Genomic DNA, 26,259 nt, shown 5'->3' on the forward strand with positions numbered 1-26,259 from the left:
CACCACAATAGTTTTTAAACAAATCATTTACACTGAGATAAATGTAATGTTCATTTAAAAGCTTGCTTAGTATTTTTTTTATTTTGTAAGTCATGACAGAATAAGGCATCATGCAGAAACTGAATCTGAGAAAAAAAGAATATTAGCTCTGAATCTGATATATGCATTTCTTAAACCTCTATCTAAAATGGGGGGAATATTTCCAATACTTTTCATACCAAGTTCAAATAAATGCAGTTTGGCAACAACAGTGAAAAGTTTTGCAGGGTCGAATCCATAAAAAAATTACAAGGTCCATCAGAAGGTCAATTCATGTAAATAGAATGGTAAAATGGATCTTAACACTTTGACGGCTCTTTTATATTCTACCATAACTCTGGTCTCATGGCACTAATCTGTATTTGCCTTGAAGATTCAGAAATTCAGACACATACATCTTCAGTAACTTACTAAGCTTAAAGCACAACTGAGCTTATCATTAAAATTATTCTGTGCAAATGCACTGCATTGCCACTATGTTATATAACAACTGTTATCTACCCCTCTCTCTCTCTCTCACATATCCCCTCCATCTCAAATTCTGATAAGTTTTATTTGCAAGACAAGGGAACTTTTATTTCAGAAGCATTAAAGTGGAATAATTTCACATAGTGATATAAACAACAACCCGCTACCTCAGAAGAAATACAATAAAATACAAACAGACTCATTTTATCTTGATGAATCCCACCTTAGAGAAACACAAACAATCAAACTCTTCCACTGTCTCTCCTCAATCACTTTGTTGATCACATTCATGTGAAAAAAATCATAAAACCTAAAGTACTAATTCCTTAATATGTGCAGTGTCTAGAGTGGTCATTTAGTGTATCCAAGTGTCCATCACTACATATTTCATGATTCTATGAAGCATATAGAAGTATTTTCTGACTAGACTGCAAAAGGTAAAATGTAAATTAGTGTGCAAGTTAAGTGTTAGAAAATGCTTTTTGTTTCATTTGAATGGGTGATGAAGCATATCACATTTAAGCATTACAGGTTTGATGAGTGAATACTTGAGGTCTAACATTAAAATTTTGATTCAGCAATTACAAACTCCCAATTATATATGCACTTAGTTCAACATATTGAAGAAAGATTGCAAAATTTTTATATAAACATGGCCCTTGCTTAAGGGGACAATATGGCTGTGAATATCGCAGATATATATATATATATATATATATATATATATATATATATATATATATATATATATATATATACAGGCATTTAGCAGACGCTCTTATCCAGATCTCCAAGGTGGATTTGTTTTCAACACCCATCCCAAGCATGTGCATAAAATATTTCATCTCCAATCTAAGTACTTATATTAGTTTACATAATTTAATATTCATCAGTTGGTGTCAGAGGAGGAGGGAGGTGGATTTAATCAGCTCTCTGAATGTGATGGTATTTACTTGCATTTTAATTCAGGTTTATAAATGGGGAACATTAGTTGCTCTCCTCCAAAGCGAAGATTTGTGCCAGTCATTGCTCTAAAAGACACTTAAGCCTGAGATTTCAGAAAATGTTTTATGCATTATTCCTATATTGTTTCCATCCCTGGCCATTCCTCTGCGATTGCAGCAATCAATATGATGCATTTATGACTGCATGGAGGTCTGATTGTTAAAGACAGTGATATAACATTTGTTTTTATTTAATTAATAATCAGTCAGCTCTTGAAGTGCCGACACAACATATTCAATCATAAAACAAATATTAAGATACCAATAATTATCTGTGTTGTCACACATGCTGTTCTGTTGAAAGTATTTTGGTGCTAATTATATTTTAAATTAAAAATACTAGAATGTTGCTTAAACTCTTTTTCCATGTGCTCTCTTTCTCTCAAGTTGAAGTGCACATTTGAATTTGTAGGCTTATCACTGCATCTCTCCTCACAAATAGAATGAGAGCACAGGCAAGCACATGTAGTCCTTTGAAGAGGACTACCAGCTGTCATTGTGTTTCTGTGGTCCTCCGGCTGAGCTGCACAGTGTTTGTTTTCAAAAATGCAATTTTTCATGAAATTATGAGATTATTTGTTTTATTATATTGCATTTAGTCTCATTGTGTTTTGTAAAAAATGGTAACCTGGTTTGTTATGATGCCAAAACCAAAAACTCTTCCATCTCTGATCACTTTCTAAATAACGTTACCAGTGTTTCTAAAGTTATGCAAATATGCAAACAGAAATAATGTGACATACTAGAAAAGATGACAATTTAACATATTCTGAAATGTTCTTACAGGAATTTGCTACTGATACAAGCAGGAAGCCAGGGTAGATGTAGACTCCCCTAGTGGTATTGCTTTTTCAGAATAATATTCCACACAAAACCCTCCCAAACCTTTTCTACCCTATAGGGCTTTCAGCCATTGTCAGCACTGGCATTGCCAGTGTGTGACACCAGGTCATCTGGCTAGTGACCACATTGAAACCCAGCGTTTCAACAGGATGAGACAACCAAAAATGGAAAGAAACTATGCCCACATAATACATTACCTTGACATATGCTTACAAGCACAGTTACATAATAAATATGATTCTACAAACATGACAGGGTTTTGATATTTTTACTGTTGATTTTTGGGTATAATATTTAATGCCTGTGTGTCAGTCTTGGCCTACATGGAGCTCTATAATGATTGGGACGGAGATATTTTCTTGATTTGAAACTGTACTGCAAATGTTTTGATTTGTAATCAAACAATTACAAAATCAAACAATGATGCTCACTGGTGTGAATTTTGTGAAATGAACAGTGGACTTTATTTGTGCATTTTTATGTACATTATGTGTATACTGTACCCTGAATAATTTTTCACATATTTCCTACAATTTGATGTGTAGTCTTGATGGCAGACATGTGGCCTTATAATAATGCCATAATGTCTCTACTGTGTCGCCACAAAATTGTAAAGCTTTATTTTTCAGAGTATTTCACTTTTTCAAAACCACGTGGTGTGAATCCATGTTTCTCCATGAAATTCCATGAAAGAGAGCTGGGTAGATAATTTAGCTATTTGAATCTGCGCTTGGGTCACTCTGGGCAACGCATAACTTGTTCACAGCCCATAATGTTTTTTGAGACATCTACAATGAATGAACCAAATTTAAATTCATTCCTCAAATTGACAGAATTGACCGCGGCCTTGATGTGTGGAATAGGCTGAGATTTTACAGTATTGTGCAAATCCATTGAAAACTGAAGTATCCGTGTGAAATAAATAATCTTCTCAAAGGAAACATCTCAGATATATGTTATCAGATGTATATTGTCCGTTTGTAGAATTTTATTGGGCAAGGTGCTATTCCAAAGAAGGAAAAAGCTATGCCAGTTTAAGCAAAGACAAATTTACACTATAATAAACAATAATTTACATATTAAGGGTTATATACAGATATGTACATATAACATACTGGACCAGTTTTTATTAAGTTCATGTATTTCCACCACTTATTGCTGTTTGCTAAATTCTTCCTGTGTGACATTGCTAAAAATGCCCATGCTAAAACTGTATCGCTACAGTACTCATAGAAAACACATCCAGTATATATTTATGCAGTATATATTCATAAACACCATGTTAGAAAATATTTTAATATTTTATTAAAAATGCAGCAGAAAAAACTTTATACAGGTGTCCAGCCAGAAATATCATCTATCACTTAAGGCAAAAACTGCAAACAATATGAGACAAACAGTAAAATCTAAAATCCTACATTAAGACCCTGGATGTGTTGAAGGGTCAGTAATCAGGAGGGGTTCAATTGCTCAAATGTACAAGTCTAGCAGTATAATCCTCAGCTGGGATTTTTTGTTTTTCTTTTTTTCTCCTTTAATTTTGAAGTAGATGCATACATAAAATAATTACGATTAATGGTTTTTTTTCTGTCATTATTAATAATATTTCAGCTCATTCAAAGCAATTAACTTGCTTTTAACCCCAAAATATCACAAGCTTGGCACAATACATATTGCTAGCATATGATGATTTGAAATATCAAACACATTTTCATTTACGAATATATCAATCTAATATTGATAACATTATCCACTGCCTCTTTCTAAATGATACAATGCTGGTCACTTTTGAAGCTGAGGCAGTGTTTAGGTTGCTAAAGAAAAAATAACTATAAAAATACTCTATGAAGAATTTGAAAAGAAGGTAAACACTATTTCCTGAAATGCAGCATGTAAAGCCATGATATGCAAACAATAAAATGAAATTAAGAAGAAAAAAAAAAAGATTTGTAGGATATATGCTTTTAAACAAATTTACAGCATTTATTTTCTTTCAAAACAATGATTTAAGCTATTTTTGATTTTTTAAATAAAAATCAATATTTAAACATTTCAAGTGAAAGCATAAAAGCCATATTTCAACTCAAACAACAATAAAAGCTTTTTTGTATTTGTTTTACTCACAACTATTTACATTTTTTTTTTACAAAGTTTTTTATTTACAATTCAGGCTGGGAAATTTGACTCTGATCACCAACATTGCATTCATTTGTCCAAGGCAAGTTCAGATCCCTTGTTTATTCTGAAAACCTTTCACATCAATAGAATGATTTCTTTCAGCCTTGAGCATGACATCATGGCCACTTGCTCAAAAGACAAATACACATCATACTGTATGTATTCCCTACATCAGTGTTGTGAAACAGAACACTTTAAAGTCAATTATTCATATTCTGGGTGTTGCTTTGCTTGTTTGATCCTTCTGGAAAGTTCTGAAAGTAGTATTACTATTGTGACATTCACGTTTCACATTTAAGAGGTTTAGCCAAGTTCCGATGCCAGTATTTTATTTTTAAGAATGCTCGGTAACAAAATAATATCTTCTGTAATCAGTCTCAACTGGAAAGTTTTTTTTTTCTCTTCTTTAAATTTTCTTATTGTAAATAGTTTTCTTTTTTTTATTGTGGCTTTATGCCTCAGCAGTCGCTCTGTGCGGAGCTATACTCGTGTGGTGGAGTGTCCGTGGGGAAGGTTGGTGCTATTCTGGCTGCCGCTAAAGGTGTTGAAGGGGTGCAGGGGCTGCATGGTGGCCAGGGAGTTTGGGATCATAGTGATGGTGTTGGGTGTCATGAGCGGGATGTCGTCAGGGGAACGACGCAGCGTGAGCGCGTAGTCCGGCGGGCAGGTGAGGCGGAGCGTGTCGTGCACCTGCAGAGACTCACACTCGTGATCGTGCTCCAGCTGTTTCATCTGCATCGACATGATCTCATCGTTCTGGATATGGCCGATGTCGTTGGCATTGGCGTTCCTCTGAGGGCTGGGTCGGCGGTTGGACTCATGCCGACGTTTGTCCTTCTTGTAGTAGAGGGCAGCGAAGGCCAGGATGTTCAGGAAAAGCAGGGAGGCCCCCACCGCGATGGTAACACTCAGCTCAGTGGAGTAGTCTCGCTTGTTCTCGATTACCACTGCAGACTCGGCTGGGTCCACTGTCTTCTGCTGGTCGGTCACTTGCTTGGTGTTAGCAGGAGGAACAACAGGGTGGCGGGTGGTAGATGGCCACGTCTTCCCCTGGAAACGCTTAGTGTATGAGAAGGGAGTTGTGTCCTGAGGAGGGATCTTGGTGGTGGTCGATACGTACTGGAACAGTTCATTTATATTGTGCAAGTGTGGCACCAGCTCCAACCAGAAGGCAACCTTGGTAGCCCTGTAATGGTCTCTGACCCTGGGCTTCAGGCCAATGTGCAGGTAGAGTTGGTCCTTAGGGTTGTACTTGGACCATGCCACCTCTTCAAAACGGTTTGGTTTCGTGTGGATGAATTTTGTGTCCTGTGGTACTGGCTGGTTTGGGTCTCTGAAATTAAAAATAAATATATATTTAGAAATGTAAAACAAACAGTACGCAAACAAAATGGCTTCCATATACACTTTAATGTTTAGTATTAGAAGATCATTGAGCTAAATCTCATCAGGGTAGTGCACTGTATCAAAACAAAAAGTGAATTTCCCTTAACTTTTAAAAAAGGACGTGTGTTTATTAAGACAATTAATTAAAATGTATTGTAATAAATTATTCATGGCCTGCAGTGTAATGTTTTAAACACCCCCCACTGGTCTGAAATCTAATAACTGAAACAAAATAAAATACATGCAAAATGTACAAGCTCACAGCACATGTCATGGAAACTGACTTTTCCTTCCCTCCAGAGCCCATTAATTAAACTTATCTAATAAATCAATGACAACTTTGATTAATAAAGGGTTAACATTAATTAACATTACCATTAACGTAAATGTTGAATAATATTCTAATGAGAAACATATCACTTCCTGGACAGAGATTCATTTTTAAAGAGTTTGAATCCCCAAGGTGAACATGAGAAGGCATATGTGAAGCATAATTTACTGTACAATAGAGAAGGCATATGTGAATAATAATTTACTGTACAATAATTCAGTGAGAATAAATCTCTTTAAGAATAATACATGTTCAATATAATTTATACAACATTTAAAAACTTACTGCAACTACTTCAGGCTTTAGTTTTGCAACAAGAAAAAATAACAGGATGTCAAACTGATAAGCATGGTCTTTGATTCAAAGACGGTTAGGGTGTCTACCCTATTCAGACTAAAATTGGGCTGTTTAAAAAAAATGAAAATAAAAAAATATATATCTATTTAATGAAAACCATTTCTTAAAATGATGGACAAATACTGCCCAGCAGGTCTTTCATCCCCAGTCATATTTCATCATTCGAAACCGGCTATGATATTGTAAGTATTACTGTGAAAACAAAATTGCAGTCACTTCACTTTTATGGTGCAATTTCATTGACCATCAGAGAGACAAGAGCGTGACAAAAACATCCTTGAAACCATTACTGAAGGTGGAACCAACCTACTGCAACATAAAACACATGCTCTGCTCAACCCCTCCACTGTATATAGCAGCAGAATGACAATAATATATGGATTCGTATCTTCCACTCCACATCACCTGGGAGAATCCTCCAGAGAAAGAAAGCATCAAACAAGAACAGTGACTCCCTGAAGACCAAGATACAGTTTTTTTCCCTCACAGCCACTCCCAAACACAGCTTGGTGAGTTCTGTTTATCTGTTTGTTAACTGCATTTAATTGTAAGTTAAAGTTAAATATTGACAAAATTATTATTTTTGTTCAATGAATGAATCCAGACCCTGTGGACATTCAGTGAGTTAGTTATTGTTACATATCACCTACAGCATACATAATAGCGATGTTTGCCTCTTGGCATGTAGCATTTATTTTACTATGCTGCCACTGCTGCTGTTAAACAAAATTCTGGATGGAGAGAACTTCTCCATCAGTCTGTTTGCCTCTAAAGAACAATTGAATCAAATTTCAGCGACAGGTTGTATGAGGACATGAACAGGAAAAAAGTATATGCTTGGAGACCTTTGGATACACAAAAGATCTGCAAGGATCAAGGTTCCTCTCCAAAGGAATGATGGATGGTATTTTTTTTTTAATCTTGAAAAGAGAACTGTACAAAGCAAACTATTTCACTAGGGACACGAAGCAGCAGTGGGCTTCATCAGATTTAAGAAGTCGTAAAGAAGCTACTGAATAGCCAGAAAGCTAACCCTACAGCAGCCGTTTTCAGCTGTAGGTGGGATCGATGGGCTGTCTTCAAGTTTTGTAAAAACATTCTAGACTTGTTGGGAGTTTCCAAGGAATGCATGACTAAGCTGTTGCTGGGTAGTTCTGACCTGCTCCCTAAGAAAGGGGATTTATGTAAAACAACACATTTTTTAGCAGAAAGTTTGAACATTAGGATACGTTTCATTTTGCACACTGCACATACATACTGTGTTCCAGATAAGTACATTTTTGATAATATTGTTCTTGTTAGATTTAATAGCCTCCTCCATCCATTGTGGATTTGGTGCAGGCCATACTTCTTTAGATCCAGAGAAGACATTTGATAGGGCAGATAGATTAGATACAAGTATCTCTTTGGTGTTTTAAAGGGATTTGGGTTTGGTATTGCATTAATTGGACATATCCAGCTTCTTTAATGCAATGCTTACATTGCACTGAAACTGGGAAATTGAAGCCTGAGTTCTGCTTTCATGTATTAAAGGGGATATTTTTCTGAGGCACTCACTCTTAACTGAACTTGCTACAGTTAAGCTCAGCTCTGACAGGATTGTTAATTCCCAATGTACAGATGAAGCCTGTGGAGGTTGTAGTATATGACAATAACATCTCAGTTTTTTTTTTTAAATAGCCATAGTGTAACATCACTAACCAGTAGTCAAGTGGATTTAAAGAGGATCTCCAGCTAAGGCTACATGGTTTTCCAAGGGTACTGGGCACAGGATGGCTTTAAATGCTGAACTTTGGAAAATTAGTTGGTAGTCTGAAACCAAATAGCATACCCCCAACAGAGAGTTAAAACTCCACCCAGAGTACCTTTGAAAATAATAAATGAAAATAACAAAGTACTGTCCCAATGGAAGAATTTGTAGTCTAGCTGGGAACACATTAACTAACCAGAGCACTATAAGGGCAGCAGAGGGCAAATTGGAGAGCCTAGCTTGAGAGCGATCAAATGGTCAAACATGAAATCCAATTAGCAAACAAAGCAAAGGGGCTAGGCGAGAATCAGAATGGAATACAATGAGCGAAGGGTCAAACACACAAAAATCACAGGGGAAACAAAGTATAAGGGCTAAGGAAAGAATCGTAATAAAACAAAAATCGGTGTCAAATACACACAGTCAAATGAAGCAATCGCTATGCACAACACACCAAGCATGAGTTTGAGTTAGTCTCGACTTGTAAGTGGCAAATGGTGGCTTACGTCAATCTGATGATGAACCGGAAAAAACTAAACTCGCCCGCAACACCAATAAATGTAATCACAAACTATAGGGGTTTTAACATCATTATTTATAATAAAAAGTAGTTCTCTAACTACAGCAGCTGATTGATATCAATAAAAGGAGGTGGAACAGTACAGAAGCTATAGCTGCCTCAAATATTTTGTATTTGCTGAAAAAGGGATAGGGCCACTTGAAAGTTTCTTTCAATGGGAAAATAGTTTGAAGACAGACCCTTTTTCTTTTTTTAGTTGCATGTAAGATGTAATATTGCTGACTCTGCAGATACTCCAGATAAACATTTTGGGTCCAAAGAAACATCCGTGTTTGAAGTTACTGGGAAAATGTAGGTCTATGAACACAATGTAAAAATCAAATACTACAGAGCCCTCTGGGATTTTCCAGATACAAACTGCAAAGGGAAACTCAATGACCTGAATGGTGGGCACAGAAAAAGGCCCCTATATTAAAAATGTGTTGACCAGCAGTGGAGACTTTTTTCTCTGTAGTAGATACATATATGTTCTGGGACATAGATCCATTTTTCTCAGGACTTTTTGGATGCTCCAAGTCAAGACGCCACACTTGCTGTACACTTGCAAACTTCCTGCTCAATCAGGTAAAATCTGATATTTCAGACAGATTCCAGGTTACTGGAATTACAGGGTAATGTGTAGTACTGTAGTAATGTTTAAAGTTTTTAAAGGTATGCCTAGTTTTTATATATTGTGAATTACTTTTTTAACCTGTCAATTTTGAACGTGTTAAGTTGTTTGAAGGGGTAATAGTCAATCTTACATATTTGCTCTTTATTCCATGATTGTGTTTGAATGCATGGGTGTAACCAAGGAGAAACTGCCCAAAAGAATCTGATTGAACTTGAGTTCTGTTCTTGATATCAAAAATACAATAGAAATGGTCCCAGTGGATTCTCTAATAGGCATCATCGCTGTGTTGCTCAAAGACGCCAGTGTCAGTCTCATGCTGTTCTTTGTTCTCCTGTGGAAGGCAGTGACTACTACTTCACCATGCCACCAGTGAAGCTTTTAACATTTGTACCATTAGACTGCACACACAACAGATATCATCCGAGAACATACATCCTCACAGCAGGGGATGAAAGTTCTTCTGTTCTGTTCTTCTCTAACAAAAGACATCAAGTCACATCAGCAGGTTTGCCAATGGCAATATGGACAGGGAACTGTGAAGGGAACCACTGTATTTGTTTTGTCTGCATGATTCTGGGGAAATTATTTTATTTATGCAGTAGCCTATATGCAGTTTACACCGCATGAACTGAGATTACTGAGGGTGGAGGATACATGAATCAACCACCTTAAAGAAACTGAATATTACAGAAAATATATTTAATTTAAATATGTATTTGAGATAGATCAGAACTTGACAACATATGGGCAAATATACAAATTATGACACTTTCAGATACTCATTATATTACAAAAAATATCCTGCTGTGAAATGTATCACATTCCACTTCCACATATTTATATATACAACTCCTAAATTTGAACTAGTGCCGTGTTTGTTCATTAAAAAAATTTAAGAATTAGCGCTGGCCATTGATGTCTCCATTCTGGGTGCCCTGGTACCCTGAAGAAAAGGTAAAGATACATACCTGACTGGGATAGATTGCCATCCATGACTATTATCATTTTGTTTTAGCTAATTGTAAGTCAATCAATGCATGATAATTGGCAACCCTGCCTCAACTAGCTTAGTTTTAGTTTTTCTAGGAGGGGAACAGTGTGTTTACATATGATAATGCATTGCTTTCTTCCTGATTTCCTCAATTATTGCATATTTGCCACACCGAAGGGTTTTAGATCTTTAGACAAAAAGTAATATTAGACAAAAGGAAAATGTTATCAAACACCCATATCACCCATGTGAAAATGTAATTTCCCCTTTATTTATTCAACGTGGCTGGCTGCAGCCAGGCTTGACTGCAGCCAGCCCTGTTGAATCTCAACCTCAAGCATACTGAACCTTACCACCAGAGTGGGCACAAAGTTTCTACAAGCGTACAATGCCACAATTAAAGGAAATTCCAGAAGACAAGAGAAAAACGTTTTGAAATATATCCGTCCGGAAAGGGTTACAAAGCCATTTCTATGGTTCTGTGATTCCAACGAACCACAGTTAGAGCCATTATCTCCAAATGGAGAACACTAGGAACAGTGGCAAATCTTCCCACAAGTGGCCAACCTGCCAAAATGTATTCAAGGGTACAGCAACAACTCATCCTGAAAGTCACAAAAGATCACAGCAGAACACCAAAGAACTGGAGGCCTCTCTAGACTCAGCTAAAGTCAGTAATCATGACTCCACAATAAGAAACAGACTTGGGAAAAATGGGTATTGACAGGAAACTAGCAAAACCACTGCTAACTAAGAGAAACATCAATGCTTGTCTCACACTTGCAAAAAAAGCACCTGGATTATCCCCAAGCCTGGGGGATTTATGTTCTATGAACAGATGACTCAAACGTGGAACTTTCTGGACAACACAGGCAGTAAGAAAATGCAGCATTTCCCAGTAAGAATAGGGGGAGGGGATGCCTTGCTGGCTTGAGACCTGGACAAATTGGCATTATTGAAGGAACCATGAATTATGCTCTGTACCAGAAAATTCTTAAGGTGAATGTCTGGTCATCTGTCCATGAGCTGAAGCTGAAGCATAATTGGGTTATGTAGCAAGACAATGATCCAAAACACAAAAGCAATTACACATTTGTCCAGCTGAAAAGAAAAATAAAATTACGTTTTGGAGTGGCCTAGATAAAGTCTTGCACTGAATCCAATAGAGATTCTGTGTCAGGACCCTCAAAAACCAACCAAATTGTCTGATTTAAAGTAGTTCTGCAAAGAAAAAAAGGCTAAAATTCCTCCACAGTGGTGTGAAAGACTGATATCAAATCATAGGAAGTCTTTGGATGCAGTTATCACTGCTAATATTGGTGCAACCAGTTATTAAGTTTACGAGGGCAGTTACATTTTCACATGGGCAATTTGAGTGTTTGATAACTTTTTTTATTAAATAAATGAAACAATTAAAAAAATGTGTTTTGCATTTACTCAGTTTCCCTTATATTACATTTTGTCTAAAATTCTGAAATCATTCATTGTGACAAACATACAATAATAGTGGAAATCAGGAAGGGGCAAATACTTTTTAACTTTTAATAATGACCTTATCACGTTCTCTGACTTGCTAGTAAGACAGCAGCCTTTATGCATTTTAGTCTCAATAATGAATAAAGTGAACATTACTTCAGCTCAGTTTTTCTTGCATAGAGAAATCTCTGGCATGTGTCAAAGCAAAATTTGCCAGGACCAAAGCAGAAAAAAGGAAAAGAGAATGGGAGAGAGAAACATGACAGCAAGACAGCCCACTGGTGGGTTCTGCGGTTGGGACTATCACGTGCATGAATGCTTGGCTTGTTAATGTTGCCACCCACTAGAGTTGGGCAATCATCTGTATGTTTTAGATTGGCTAAATACAACCGTCAAGGATCACCGATCAATGATGTACCGGGGGGGGGGGTGTCATTGGGGGCCTTATCGAGTTAGTCATGAACAGGTCACTTTTCCGGTTTGCAATCTTAATTACTAGTCTAGCCTAGTCACTCAAATTAGTACTTTTTATTATATGCTATTACTAGGCTATAATTAATATGCTTCGGGGTTACTGCTGGTGACAATCAGCCATAGTGCTGCACCACACCAAAACTGAGTGCACCACGATGACATACCTCCCCTGGAATCTCATAATTATATTTGTGATCACTAACAACACTCAATACAACTTTATGAAAAACAATTTGATCCTAATTGTATTAGCCCATGATACATTATAGAAACAATCATTGCTGGTAGTGTCTTCAGAATTTTGGTCCCCATGCACTGTATGTTGCCACTTAGTTTCAAATGCAAACTAATTTTCCTTTTTGGAGTTCTCTGCACATGAATTTATTATGCATAAAATTATTCATTTATTACATACCCTACTGCAAGAAAAAAATCATCCATTGTTTACATGACTCAAAGCTAATGATAATTTACAAGTTGGCCAGTTAGTCTGTGTTTATTCATTATATGTTTGATAGGAGGCCTACTGTCATTTGTTTCCAAATAGATAGTTCCAGTTGATGTAGAATTGTGCTAGCTTTCATTTGTGATAATGTTATTGGCAATAGGTGGCGTTTTGCCAAGTAGTATAACTAGACTAGTTATAAGCAGTGCTGTCGTTGTGCCGAACGTCAAGTTGTAAAGGGGAAACACATGTTCTGGTTCAGTTTTTTTCCTTCAGTCTCTAAAAAATACACAAGCCATGGTCATAAGCTTAAACCCATGTGGTTTTAAATGCACACCAGCCCATTCAGTCAATGATTATTAATCAATAATTCAAATCATTTGCTAATTCAATTCAATTCAAGTTTTATATTTTATATTGTTATCTAAATGGCGGAACAAATACGTTTTTTTTTTCACTTGTAAATTGTAGTGCAAATAATCTTACTTAAGTGAACACAGTGCAAGATAGTGCCCCATCATTTTTAGATATGGTTTATTATTTAAAGAAGTGACCCGCCCCATTTGAGCACTGGCAGCAAGGAATGAACCTGATGAAGTGACAGTGAAACACGTCATTCTCAACTTGCAATTAAACAATGCAAGTCTTTAAAAGAATACCATACAGGTTTTTTGCAGCCCATCTAGGCTCTGTGTTTGTCTCCCCCTCTGCCCTCAATTCCATCCACACCTCCATTGAGGATGCACCCTTGTGTGGTGCAAGCAAAATGTCAAGCGAAGAGGTGAGGTGGAGATATTGAAAATCACATTTTTAGCAAAACAAATGATTCCATATAGGTGGTCAAAGTAATTAGGCAGTGTTATAACAATCTGTGCACTCCTTAACATGTGCAAAAATATTGTACTCCATAGTGCAGCTTTTTTTGTGTGTTTCCTCTTTCAGTATTTAGCTATTCTGGACATTTAGTTAGAACTGGGATGTAAACACGGAATTGTGTGTGGAATAAGTAACATTAGCAGGCCATAGGTACATTATTCCTAGCTAATACACTTTTAAAGTGAATGACTTTTTCACTCATTTATTCATATTCAAAAATCAGCCTCATTATTTTTTTTCAAATATAACATAAACATGTATATGTTCATGGCTATGGATAACTGGTACTTTATGCGTTTTATAGCTATCTTATCTGACCTGTGTTCTGTAGCTGTTCAAACGTCCTTAGGTATGCAGTTATTGTGCGTCACTTCATATAAATCCACTGCCAAATAAAATGTAATGTAATATTACATTGTTTTATGCCTGAGGTATAGAGTTAGAAATAAATTATTGAAATACTTCTATACATCAAGTTATGCTGTGTTTTATAATCAGTGAACCCTAATGAAGACAAGAGTCTGTCTGCAACTTTGTTAGCTTTGTCCGTGAAGTTGGCTACACGTAGTTAGATAGAATGCATGCTGTATCAAATTCAGTTCATTCTCCTGATTGATATACATGCAGGTGAACTACTGATGTCTAGGCAGTTATGCTACCATCAGTGAATTCTTATGAGGACGGGGAGTCTTTGTTTGCAACTTTGTTAGCTTTGTTGAAGTTGGCTAGCTAGATATGCAATTCAGTTCCCAATTGGAATAAATGCTGGTGAATTACCAAGCTAGTTAAGTTGCAACTATAAACAGTAACAGCAGTTCCCATAGAGAGGACGACATCTTGATGGGAGAACATAATTCAATACAAAAGCTCCCCAACCGCAGACATCTAGCTGCCTAACATAACTAGCTAGCTAAAAGTGATGTGTTACTTACGGGTCCAACAGAAAACAGGCCAACTCCGGATCGCTTTTCATCCCCTTGGTGAATTTCAGCTGACGCCACCAAGGAAAACCAATTCCAAGTTTGAGTCTAGTTATTGCCCTGTCAGCTTGTCTTTTTGCTTTGCTGTATATAGCCTTCTTAGCATCCATGATTGTAGCAGCTAACAAGCAAGAAGGACTTCTGGAATCTGATCCCAGCCTCGGGCTCTGTACCCATGGGGGTGTAGCTAAATTAGCCCTGGCCCATGCTGCTTTAACATGCACATGTTTATTAATACAATTAACAAAAAATAAAAATAAAAACGACTGTGTTACTTCCTGTACTTAGGGTGTTTTCATGTAGTTCTTTTTAAACCAAATTCAGTTTATTTAAAGTGAACCAGCTGCACATCATGCCTTTTTTTGTGTTCACATTGTGAGGACTGACATTGTGAGATGTCTTTCTGGTTCACTTTAATCTCAGGCCACTTGTTGTTCACACAACAGGCCTTTCAGAACTCAGACCCCACTGCTGTAACATTATGGGCAGGGGTTGACATAAACGGTATGCAAGTATGCAACAGCAATAGATTAGAATGCATGGCAATTTTATGTCATAACTTGAACGCATACCTAAAAATAGGTAGGTGTTTTAACTGTTATAACCTAAAATCACCATGCATTTTAATGTTTGTTGTAATGCGTACTCGTGTACCACTTATTTCAACCCCTGATTATGGGTAATGTTCTTCAAGATGGTCTGTAGATGTGTTTATAATTTAGTTGTGATACATTTTGAGGGAGCCGATGCAAGAAGAGCACAGGTTTCTTCTGACCACACAATCCCCCAAACACCACCAGCAACCATTCTGTAATTCATTTTTTAGCACGGTATGCTCAGAAGTCACTGTATCTGCATAGGATCAATCTATGTTATAATTTGTTACTGCTACGTAGTACACCACCTTCATCTCAGTGAAATAGCACTGTACTTTATAAATATCTCACATTTCACTTATGAACATCTTATCCTGTATGGAATGGCCTTTGTCCCAGGGTACATTTGTGAATAACCTAACCTTTGTAATAATCCCATCAGTAAAGGACATAAAGTGAAACTGTACGATAGCATATCTATGATTTATCCCTGTAACTGGAATTTCCTGTGACTTCCAGCTTTTCTTTAAAGCCTAGAGGAGCTTGAAGCAGAAAAATGCACACTTGAGCATTATTTTATCATTAAAATTACTAAGGCCATCAATATGATAGCATTTACTTCTAAAATTCAAATTTCTCTGCCAACGTGGAATCCATACACTTTCCCCAAGCCATGTGTATTAAACATGCTCCGTGTTAATATGAACATTTCAAAGGGGGGTTTGAGGGAAAATATCTTTTAAAAATCTTTTTCCAGTATATTGTAAGGTCTGCTTGAGGTCATTTACACCCTCCCAAGCGAATAATTATTTTTTGCATGGGCTTTTGAATAACATCGACCCATCATTAGTCAAATTTTTAAAGTCAAATGTCAAATATGACTATATAAATATCCAAGATATTCTGAGTGAGCCAATAACTTGAATTTGTTAACAATTGCTCAAACTGCAGAGTATAGTTTCCTGTATCCGCCTTCTGATTGGCTCAGTCAGTAAAAGTGCTCACAGAAAGCACACGCTTGGCCATAAACTTGCACGGTTCAGCTTCAGCGATTGCATGTTGTTAGTCAAGGCCGCTTTCTTTTCTTCTGTTCTCAGAACTGACACCCTTCTTAGACTTGTATTATTATTAAAAGGCTACCTATGCTTGCAAAAAGTCTACCAACCTGTTCACTCACAACCCTGTAATTTGAGACTCTAGATTGTGGTCTATATGATGGATTAATTATGAATTCAAATCAACAGTTGATAATCCAGTGAAGATGCTTAGGTTCCTATGGCATGAAGTCATTTCATTGGTGGACTACACTTAATGTGCAGCTGATTCAGGCAGACTCTTCCACAATGAGGCAGCCAATAATACAATAGCAAATAGATTTCAGACATTTCCAGTATATTGCCAGCATGTGAATGTGGATGACTTTTTGTTCTATTCCCCCTTTGGATTTAATTGTCTATCAGCTGCTATGCAGTTAACTTGCACAATTCATTTGTCATTGCTTCTCTTGTTTCTATTTGCAATATGACAATTATCTCTGTGTCCCATGATTCAGACACTGTTTTCCACACATAATAATATAAAGAGTACTACATTGTGGATTGTAATACATTGTAGACATTCAGAGCTGTTTTGTAATTAGCAAAATGACAATTAAAATAAATGTATTATGCATGTACACCAAATTCTTAAAATGACAATACTTTGACGGACACTGATTTAACATCCTGTTTTTTAACATCCCAGATTCCTTAAAATTCATTTTGTCTTTCCCCTGTCAAATGTCTGGGGAAAGACAAAGCTCCCAATTCAAAAGTTACTACCAGTCTGCAGACCAACATAAGCTGTCAATACATTTTTTTGCTGTTCTTGAATCAATTGGGCATGTGTCTTGTTTGAGTAATGTACATGAGTGCATCTCTGACCTATAATAACCACTTTGTGGTCATGTTTGCACCAACATTTCAATTTATCTGACCATGGTATGAGGACCATATTTTAATTGGCCTGTTAAACAGCCTTCTGTAATGTGAAGTTTGCCCATAAATAGAAATAGAACTCAGTCATTGGCAGGAGACCATGAAGTGACTCAAATACTTGTGCGTCATTTGTCTTTTGTATAGCTGAAAACATAATTAAAACAGCTTTTAAATTGTATGAAAAATTATAGATAAATAAAGCCATTTATTATTTATTTAATTATTTAAGCCTTGAGGCATGTGTGTATAATACATTTACCTTAATAATACATAATACATGACCAAGAATACAGTACAACTGTTAATGTCAAAGTAATCTCTGACTTTATTACATTATTTTGATCTATGAGGAACCACCATTGTATGTACTTTTTAATAGTGCATAAAAACAGATGTATTGAAATTGTCCTTAGATCCCTTGTTGGGCCATATCTCATATTAAATATGTATTATATGTGTATTAAATTTGCTATTTATAGCTGAATTGTTTATTTTTTAGTACCTGGTACGTTCTCACATCAGAATATTCAGTAAGTAAAATATAATTGAACTTACCCTGTCTTGGCAAAGTTAGTCCAATACGTCATGACCACAGCACTCAGCATAACATCATTCTTGGAGAAATTGCAGTTGAAGAGATCTGTGGGTCCAATCATCGGGATGCCAAACACATAAGGAACCTCATCTCCATGTGCCGAGTCAGCCCAGCTGGGCTTCATGTCACTCTGGCAGTGATGGTAAAAGGCATAGAAGTAGGTGGGTGAGCCATACTGAGCATGCAGGTCTGCGGTGGCCACCGCTGGTGCCACCCACTGGTGGTCAGTGAAAAGGGCCACTAGCGTCTTCCTGCGAGTCTCTGGGTTCTCCTTGTCAGCCCAGTCCGTGTACATGAACTTTATGGTCTCCCGGAGGGTGTCCTTCCCCTCTGGGTACCCGTACAAGTGATCAACAAAATCAGACACAGCGAAATCGAAATCATTTGCCGACACGCCATCTTCGCTGTCAACAATCCCATCCACAAACTTGAATCCCTCCCCCTGGTTGACGCCTAGCATGATATCATAATTCAGAAACTCCCCCTGCTCCATCAGGATCTGCGGGTCGTCCGGTATTACGTCTCCATCGATAACGGGCCCGAAAGCGATGTGGTACTTTGCGGGAGTGATGTTCTGCTCGATGAGCTCCTTGTAGTTCTTGTTCTGGAGGCATTCCACCAAGTCACTGGTGTCCAGCATGTTGCAGCCAACCTTCTCGGCCAGCATCCGTGTGTATTTGGCCGGCTGGTAGTTAACTGCCCAGCTGGACAGTGCCGTTCCACTCTGAATGATGGCTTTCTGGAAAAGATCTGAGGAAAACAAATGGTGGTTAATTAACAAAAATATTGCACAAGTCAAACATCATTTGTATTCACTCATCCACAGCCATAAACAGACATGCACACGGGGGATTTGGGAAACACGTGATATTATGTACATCATTATTACCTGAATCATCTCAAGCTCCCGCATGTAGTTTGAGCAATAAATTATGTGCTTAATCACCTGCACACCTATACAATTAAGACACATTCAACTACACAAACTACATTTGCTTAAACTGTAAGTAAAAACTACATATACAGCAGATTTGTAATGCTTGACTTTGCTAGGTTGCACCCAGTCAAATGGACAAAGAACACAGGACTGAAATGAAAAATGTTAAACATTTTATTATTCTCTTGAAATAATTGGTGTGTGGACCCTCAAGGCTGTATATGGAACAGCTAATGTATTAATTTAATACATTAATGGATGTTTTATTAAGGTACACATTCATTGATGTATTCAGTGTGCCCCATAGTCATGGATTAAACTTGGACCATGCCAGTGCTGACTGTGGTCTGCAGGCCTGCAGGGGCGGTACACAATTGGTGATAGTGTCATCCATGAACAGCAGTCCGCTAGCGATCCCCGCTGGTCATTTGAGCGCTCACGGTCTGTTTGTCAAAGCTGCACATGAATTGTCTTCCACCAAGGTGAATGCAAGGTTGGCTTGTGGACTGCAGTGTGAACCATGGATGTCTACAATCTCATGACATCAGCTAGGATGTCTACAATCTTATGACATCAGCAAGGAAATAGAGCATGCCAAGTATATATATAGATACATTTTTATAGTGAGCTCCATAACGTTTTCTACAAAGCCATATTTCTTTCTTGATTTGGCTCTGAACACCATCATTTTAGATTTGAAATCAAACAATTCATATGTGGTTAAAGTACAGATTCTCAACTTTGATTAAAGGGTATTTAATTCCTTGTTTTCAAGCCCACCTGCAACCCAGACCAGGAATATGTGGATAAAGATAATGGATTGATGAATTCCATATCCATTCCATAAAATTATTTTTGTACTTTTATACAGTGCCTTGCAAAAGTGTTCAGACTCTTGACCAATTTTCATATTTAATTGAACTAAATGATACATAGATTTTTTTCTGTGCAATATTTTATTGAAAAACACTGAAACTCAAACTATTTTAAGGTGACATAGGTTCTATCTACTAAAGGAAAAAAAAAACAAATGCTGTTTGCATTAGTATTTAGACCCCTGATCTCTGGAAGCTCCACGTTTACACAGATTAAAATAATTGTCCTAACACAGACAAATTTTCTTTACCACTGGCCTCTACCTGTGATCTATTAAGTAACTGTCAGATTTTCCAGAAAAAAATCCCACTCTGTTTAAGGATCATTGGTCTGTCTGTGAATCTAAAGTTTTTGGGGTGAGATGAAACCTTACACTGCCCATGCCTCAAGAAACACCATCTCTACAGTAAAGTATGGTGGTGGCAGCAACATGCTGTGGCATTGCTTTTCAGCAGCAGAAATGTGTGTATTTTGTTAAAATTGAAGGGAGAATGAATGGGCTGAAATACTGCAAGAGAAATTTCACCTTTCAGCAGGACAATGATCCCAAGTACGTGTAAGTGTATAATTTGTCCAGGTGCGTAGAACTGCCGAAATCCGTCCTGCTAGAGTTGGATAAGTATCTGCGTTCATTTGCTAATTACATACCACGTTAGATTTAAACTTTCCCCTGTGTGGTAACTGTTCTTTGTTTTTAGGTTGTGTTAGGTTTCTTTGTTTTTAGGTTGTGTTAGGTTTCTATCTACCACTTTTGATTCTTAGAATTGATAGATTGCCTACTTGGGCTTAGCGATTATTGCACTATTACAGACTGCGAACCTGTGTAATCAGCGTGTTATTCGACTCAGGTTTTCAGTTGCTAATTAGGTACACTCGGAGCGACGCTAGCGTATTTCCGATATTTTAAAGTCGTAGTGGTCTGGGTACTATCGTATAATTCCGTAATTGGTTCCTAATGGACGTAACGCTTAACTCGGTCATTATTTGATTTTTTGTTTAACATGCAAAAATGAAAAATATACAATTTTGGCTTTGAAAATGCACTGTGTATATATTAACATGAGAAACATTGACTGAAAATATATGTGTAAGTATAATTTGTAATCCAGTAATCTTTGATAACTTTCAAGGGGTCTGAATACTTTTGCAAGACACTGTAAGCTGTGTCCTGTGTAAAATGTATCACATTCTCAATATCTTTGTCACAGATGTGAAAATTGATCATATAACCTGTGCATACATTTCTGTGCACAGACTACCAAAGCAACAGAAAAGGTTTGTTAATGTTACTGATCAATATTCAATGTTTTATTATTTCAAAAATTGCTATCAAGCAAACATTCTTTCATCACTTGGGGGATACTGTTGCTGTTATCAGTGCAATGCACCGTGTACTGAACAGAAGGGCTGAAAAACTCTCAAACATAATACCATATATACTGATAAAAATATTGCAGAAAGCCATGTCTATAAAAATGGGTCATATTAATGCCATGCACTTGCTGCTATCTGCACATGCACAGTCCACAAAGCCAGTCACTGTGACAGTAATTCATGCTTCAGTGAGGCTTCATGCACATTCTGTTATCTCTTTGAATCAGATTTGCTTAATATACATTGCCAAGAATTGTTATGTGAAATGTCATCTCTGAATAGGCACAGTGAAGTGATTCATTCAACACTGAAATTGAGCTGCCTTGCCCCTATGTGTGTGTGTGTGTGTGTGTGGATGTTTAAATTGAGGGTACTTACATACATATTGGGTGATCCATGTAGAAATTTATACATAGCCGCCATTACACAAATTAACATTATCTTAAATAAGTAAATTGTACATTTGCCAATTTATTGTAAAGTTTTGCAATATCTAGATTTTTATTCTTATGATATTTTAAACACATTCCATGTCCTTAAGCACATTACATTTCCTGTATATACATCTAAATTAAGTTCAAATATTGGGTCGCATACACAGATTGTCTGGAGAGGTTACCTCATGGTTATTACAAGTAAGGAATACATAACATTTTGCTGGAATTGGCTCCAACAGAAGCAGAAGCTCTTCAATGCAAAACTACACACTTCTTTTTGAATGCATACCTTCTGAGTAGTGGGAGAGTGTCAGTAAGCTCACACAGGAGGCTCCAGCACCCGACCCAAATATGGTGACCCTCTTAGGATCCCCTTTAAAAGCCTGGATGTTTTCTTTGATCCATCGCAGTGCTTGAATTTGGTCAAGCAGCCCATAGTTTCCTTTTGCAGCCTGGTCCCCTGTGCTCAGAAAACCTGATTAAGACCAAAAAAGAAACAGGGAAAAATAAATAAATTTCATTAGATGTTCTGAGGCAGTGAATAAACAAATACAACCTAGCGCAAAATTCTAGTCAAGTAGTAAGCCAGCATTATGCTAGGTTGGCTGCCACTCATGTGATTTGGTGTCAAAACTCTATTTGATCTTGGGTCAAAAGTCTTGAGTGCCTATGTGATGTTATGGGAGCCAACATAGCCTAACGACATAGCAGTAAATTTTGTACATATACACACACCAAACTATTTAGCTATCTCAGGGTTGACATAACTAAGATATTAAATGTAAACCAAGTGTTCTTTATCTTACATGTCAGCTTCTGTAATCACATGTTTATATCGATTTTTTAAAACTAGCTGCCCCATAATGACATTTGAGATGGTATCAACACCAAGGAAGGCTAGCTATAGCTATATTGTAGCTGTTTAGATGTAGCCATGGGGATTTAGAACAGTGATCAGATTGGTTTGCCTGGAACTACTTTCCATAGCGGTACATTTATCAGTATCAACGCACACCTTCCGACCAATCAGAATTGACTATTAACCTAGAGTCCTGTTAATTAAATATATATATATATATATATATATAGTGTTACAGTATTTCTCACATGTATACTGAGTGAATGAACTGGTATTTCACAACATATGTGACACAGATGCCCTTATTTAAATTATCTGCCGTGACAATTTTTTTGGCAAGTTGACATTGCACTTGATACTGCTTTTTCAATTCAATAATTACTACATGCTATCACAAATGTTCTATGATTGATTAATGGGAATTGAACAACATCACTATAGGGAAGAAATGTCTATATAGGGGTCATAGGAGTCATGCTTATCTGAGTGCAAGTAAAAGAGAAAATTCTAGAAGCGCTTTGCTTAATTTACATGAACTATATATAGACCTAGAAATTAGCTTTTTATCACTGTAGGGTACAGAGGACAAAATGCAATTTAAATTTTGAACTGTGAATTTAGACATTCAGGGCCAGCTTTACTATAGAATTGCATTTGAAAACCTGTCTGTGCAAGGTCACCATATATTCATACATCAATATTTACAAAACAGAGTCAATATCACAACTAGGATGTGATTTGCACATCATTCTATGCTTTTTGATACAAAATCTGCAAATACATATGTATAACTGAGGTGAATGCCCTTATACAGGTCAGAGATATGTGATTTACTAAAGCCTACCTTCATTAAAACTCTCCTATTTGAGTGTAGATTTTAGGATCTCCTAAAAGCAGCTGTTCATTTGGAGATATGGCCTAGCTCACATTGTACAAAAGTTAGGTTAATCAGTAGTTCTCTCTCCCAAACATGGCAGCAATCATCAGAGCCAGAAGACACATAAGACAAAGGGAAAACAAAGTACTTTAATCCAAGAATTACCCACTTTCATTTAACCGAACAGCACATAGTGAATTGATACTGCCAAGTTTCGCAGCCACACAATAATTGCACTACTGGAGGACATAAAAAGTGTAACAGGAGCCACACACCAAGATCAATTTCCCTGCCAGCTGTGATGAAGCCATTACTCTCAACCTTACATTTCCTTGCACCCAGGTCTCGCATCAAGATCTTTGAAGCAGCCTACATTTGCAGGAATTTGTACGACTGTCTAAGGTGCTGCATGTTTCATCCCAGTGATTTACGTATATAGTTTCGTATATTTTTTATAATAACCACTTCTCATTTGTTTTGAAATACAATATGAAAACAATGCTTGCTTAACACTCTTCAGAAAAACAATGATATGTGTATTTTAGTAGGGTATAAAATGAATCATTAATCCAGTTTTAGCTTCAGATGCTCTACAACCTTCCCCTGCTAAAAGTTCAGCCATCTATTGCTTCCAACCCACAGCTTACTCATATTAAATGGACTGTTCCTCCTCTTTTTGTATTGGTCTGAATTATTCTTTCCTTGGCTGAAACATCACTTAGGTCTTTTACCAGCATTATGCTCTAGGAATGTTTTTTTTTTGTGCATTGCCTAAATTCATTACATAATCTACCGTTTGCTTTGCTATGCCTAATTGATGTAGTTTGTGATGTCACTCCAAATTTCTCTCCTTTCTCTTGGTGTTGTATTTCTATGCTGTAATATTTTATTTTATTTTTTCTCATGGTTGCCTCGCTGCTTGTGCCTGTTTTCTTCATATCCAACTATTGGCACCTTGTAATCTGGATGTGTAAGCAAACCATATTGTTCTGGGTGTCTCCTACCACAAAATTGCAAATGAGGGTGTTTTGTTTCTGTTATTGTGTAATTAGGCCTAAATTGGTAGTTAATTTGTCATTATGTGCAACCGCAACAGAGCCACAATATAGTGAATGATTTTGTGCTGAAACTATTTCCTTTAGTAAATCTGGCTAAATTACAGTAGGCTCTATTCAATATATGCAATGCGAGTCATACTTTAAACCACACAATTGTGTAACTGAACTGAAGTCACACAGTTCTTTACCAATTCAAAAAAATTGCAGATTATTGTGGGGCAAACTGTAAAAAATGTAATAACTGAAAAAGATATGCTTATTGCAGTGCATTTGAAGGAAAAACACAAATAACAAATAGTAATAAATCCAGGCCTTCAAGTATCTGCATTAAGAATAAAGAAAAATGGACCAGAAGTAGCTCAATAATTTCGTCTGCATGCATAAGCTGGCAAAAGGCAGCACTGCCAGATCTTTTATTGCAAGGCTATGTTAACACACACAATTTAACCCCCAGTATTTAAATGACATATGATGAGGCTTTATTCCTTCTCAGCCATTGTATTTTGCAGTAAATATGATCCATAAATACACATTGCTGAGCTTCCCAATTCCCCTGTAAGCCCATGACCTCTTTATGTATCTACAAATGCATGAAAAACATCAGTGTAAGAACTCACCCACAGTAATGTTCAACCTCTTTTATTTGCAATTATCTATGGGACTTTCAGATGAAATACAAACTCAAAAAGGTGCATATTTCAAAGCTTGTTAAATCTCAGTGACAAATTACTAGAAAATTATTCTAAGAATTATATATAGATCTATACAATCTGGATTCAGGGGATTTAAAGTAAATTATCCTTGCAGAAGAGAATGTTGTCATCTTGCTGAAGAAAAAAAAAATCAAACCCAGCAACAGACCTTTGTTAGACTGTATTGAGTATGTTCTGATATATTGGATTTTGATCTTTATTAGTCATGGGAATTGTTGAGGGAGTTATATAATGAAACATCTAATACAGTATATTAGTGATTTTTTTTATATATGAAATAACATCAGTGCTGAAGTGTTGATACATTTATAATAACTTTTAAGCAGAAACCAGTGAAATTCAATTGTTCACACATAGCCTGGAGTCTTCTGTCATCATTTTTTTGTCCATCTATTCCCAAAAAGCAACTGCCTCTGCCACCTGCCTGTGAGGAAAATGCCACCACATTTTCCTCACAGTTGATCCTCAACCAAGTTAACACCAGACCTGTGTGAAATACGTATTTGTTTTGGATTCAAATACTTTTCTATGCTTTACTGATGTTGTCTGGTATATTGGAACCAATGAAATACTCTTGAAAAGTGCAAACCCTGCCTTCTGGTCATATTGGCAGGCTCAATTACACCAGTCAATAGAGCACAGAAAAGTATTTGAATCCAAAACAAATACGTGTTTAACACATAACTGTACATAGTGAAGGGGTTAATCACATAGGGCCTAGATTCAATCAACATTTGACCCTCGCTCACAATTAAACAGTCCTGTGATTTCCGCAATTGCCAAAATCAACTTACCAATATGAGGAGAATATTGAGGCAGACTGACCATTTTACCTTCACAGATTAGTGTCTGACTCAAACCACTGCATGCAGGCATTGTTATGCAACTGAATTTATTTCAAAAGCAAAATACATTTACAAATCATTATTATGTTAATATGGCGATATTACACTTTGTATAATTTTGTGTTTGTTATTTTCCATTGCTCACCATCCATTTGCATACTGAAATAGGCCATTGGTCTTTTGAAAGGATCAGTTGCTGTTTGTATTTATTTATTTTAATCAAACTGGCTGCATCGCACAAGGCCATTTAAATTCTGAGAAAAAAAAAAATATTGTCCTTAAGAAGAGGGCCAGCTATCATTTACAAAAGTGTGGCATTTATTGT

At 36.7% G+C, this 26,259-nt stretch overlaps 1 protein-coding gene across 3 annotated transcripts in view; it reads right to left on the reverse strand.

Annotated features, from left to right (window-relative positions):
* Positions 1-3,636: 3,636 nt before the first annotated feature.
* LOC118222167 (neuroligin-4, X-linked-like) overlaps positions 3,637-26,259 on the reverse strand; it is a 91,106-nt gene continuing 68,483 nt past the window's right edge. For 2 of the 3 annotated variants that reach the window (XM_035407532.1, XM_035407531.1), the window contains 3 exons: positions 21,872-22,057; positions 17,919-18,708; positions 5,013-5,865 (listed from right to left, as the gene is read on the reverse strand). In XM_035407532.1, coding sequence (XP_035263423.1) covers positions 5,013-5,865; positions 17,919-18,708; positions 21,872-22,057 — 1,829 coding nt within the window. Of the gene's footprint in view, positions 5,866-17,918; positions 18,709-21,871; positions 22,058-26,259 lie in introns of all 3 variants that reach the window. The other variant, XM_035407530.1, reaches the window with a different exon arrangement.

Source organism: Anguilla anguilla, chromosome 3, assembly GCF_013347855.1.
Source record: "Anguilla anguilla isolate fAngAng1 chromosome 3, fAngAng1.pri, whole genome shotgun sequence".
NCBI lineage: Eukaryota > Metazoa > Chordata > Actinopteri > Anguilliformes > Anguillidae > Anguilla > Anguilla anguilla.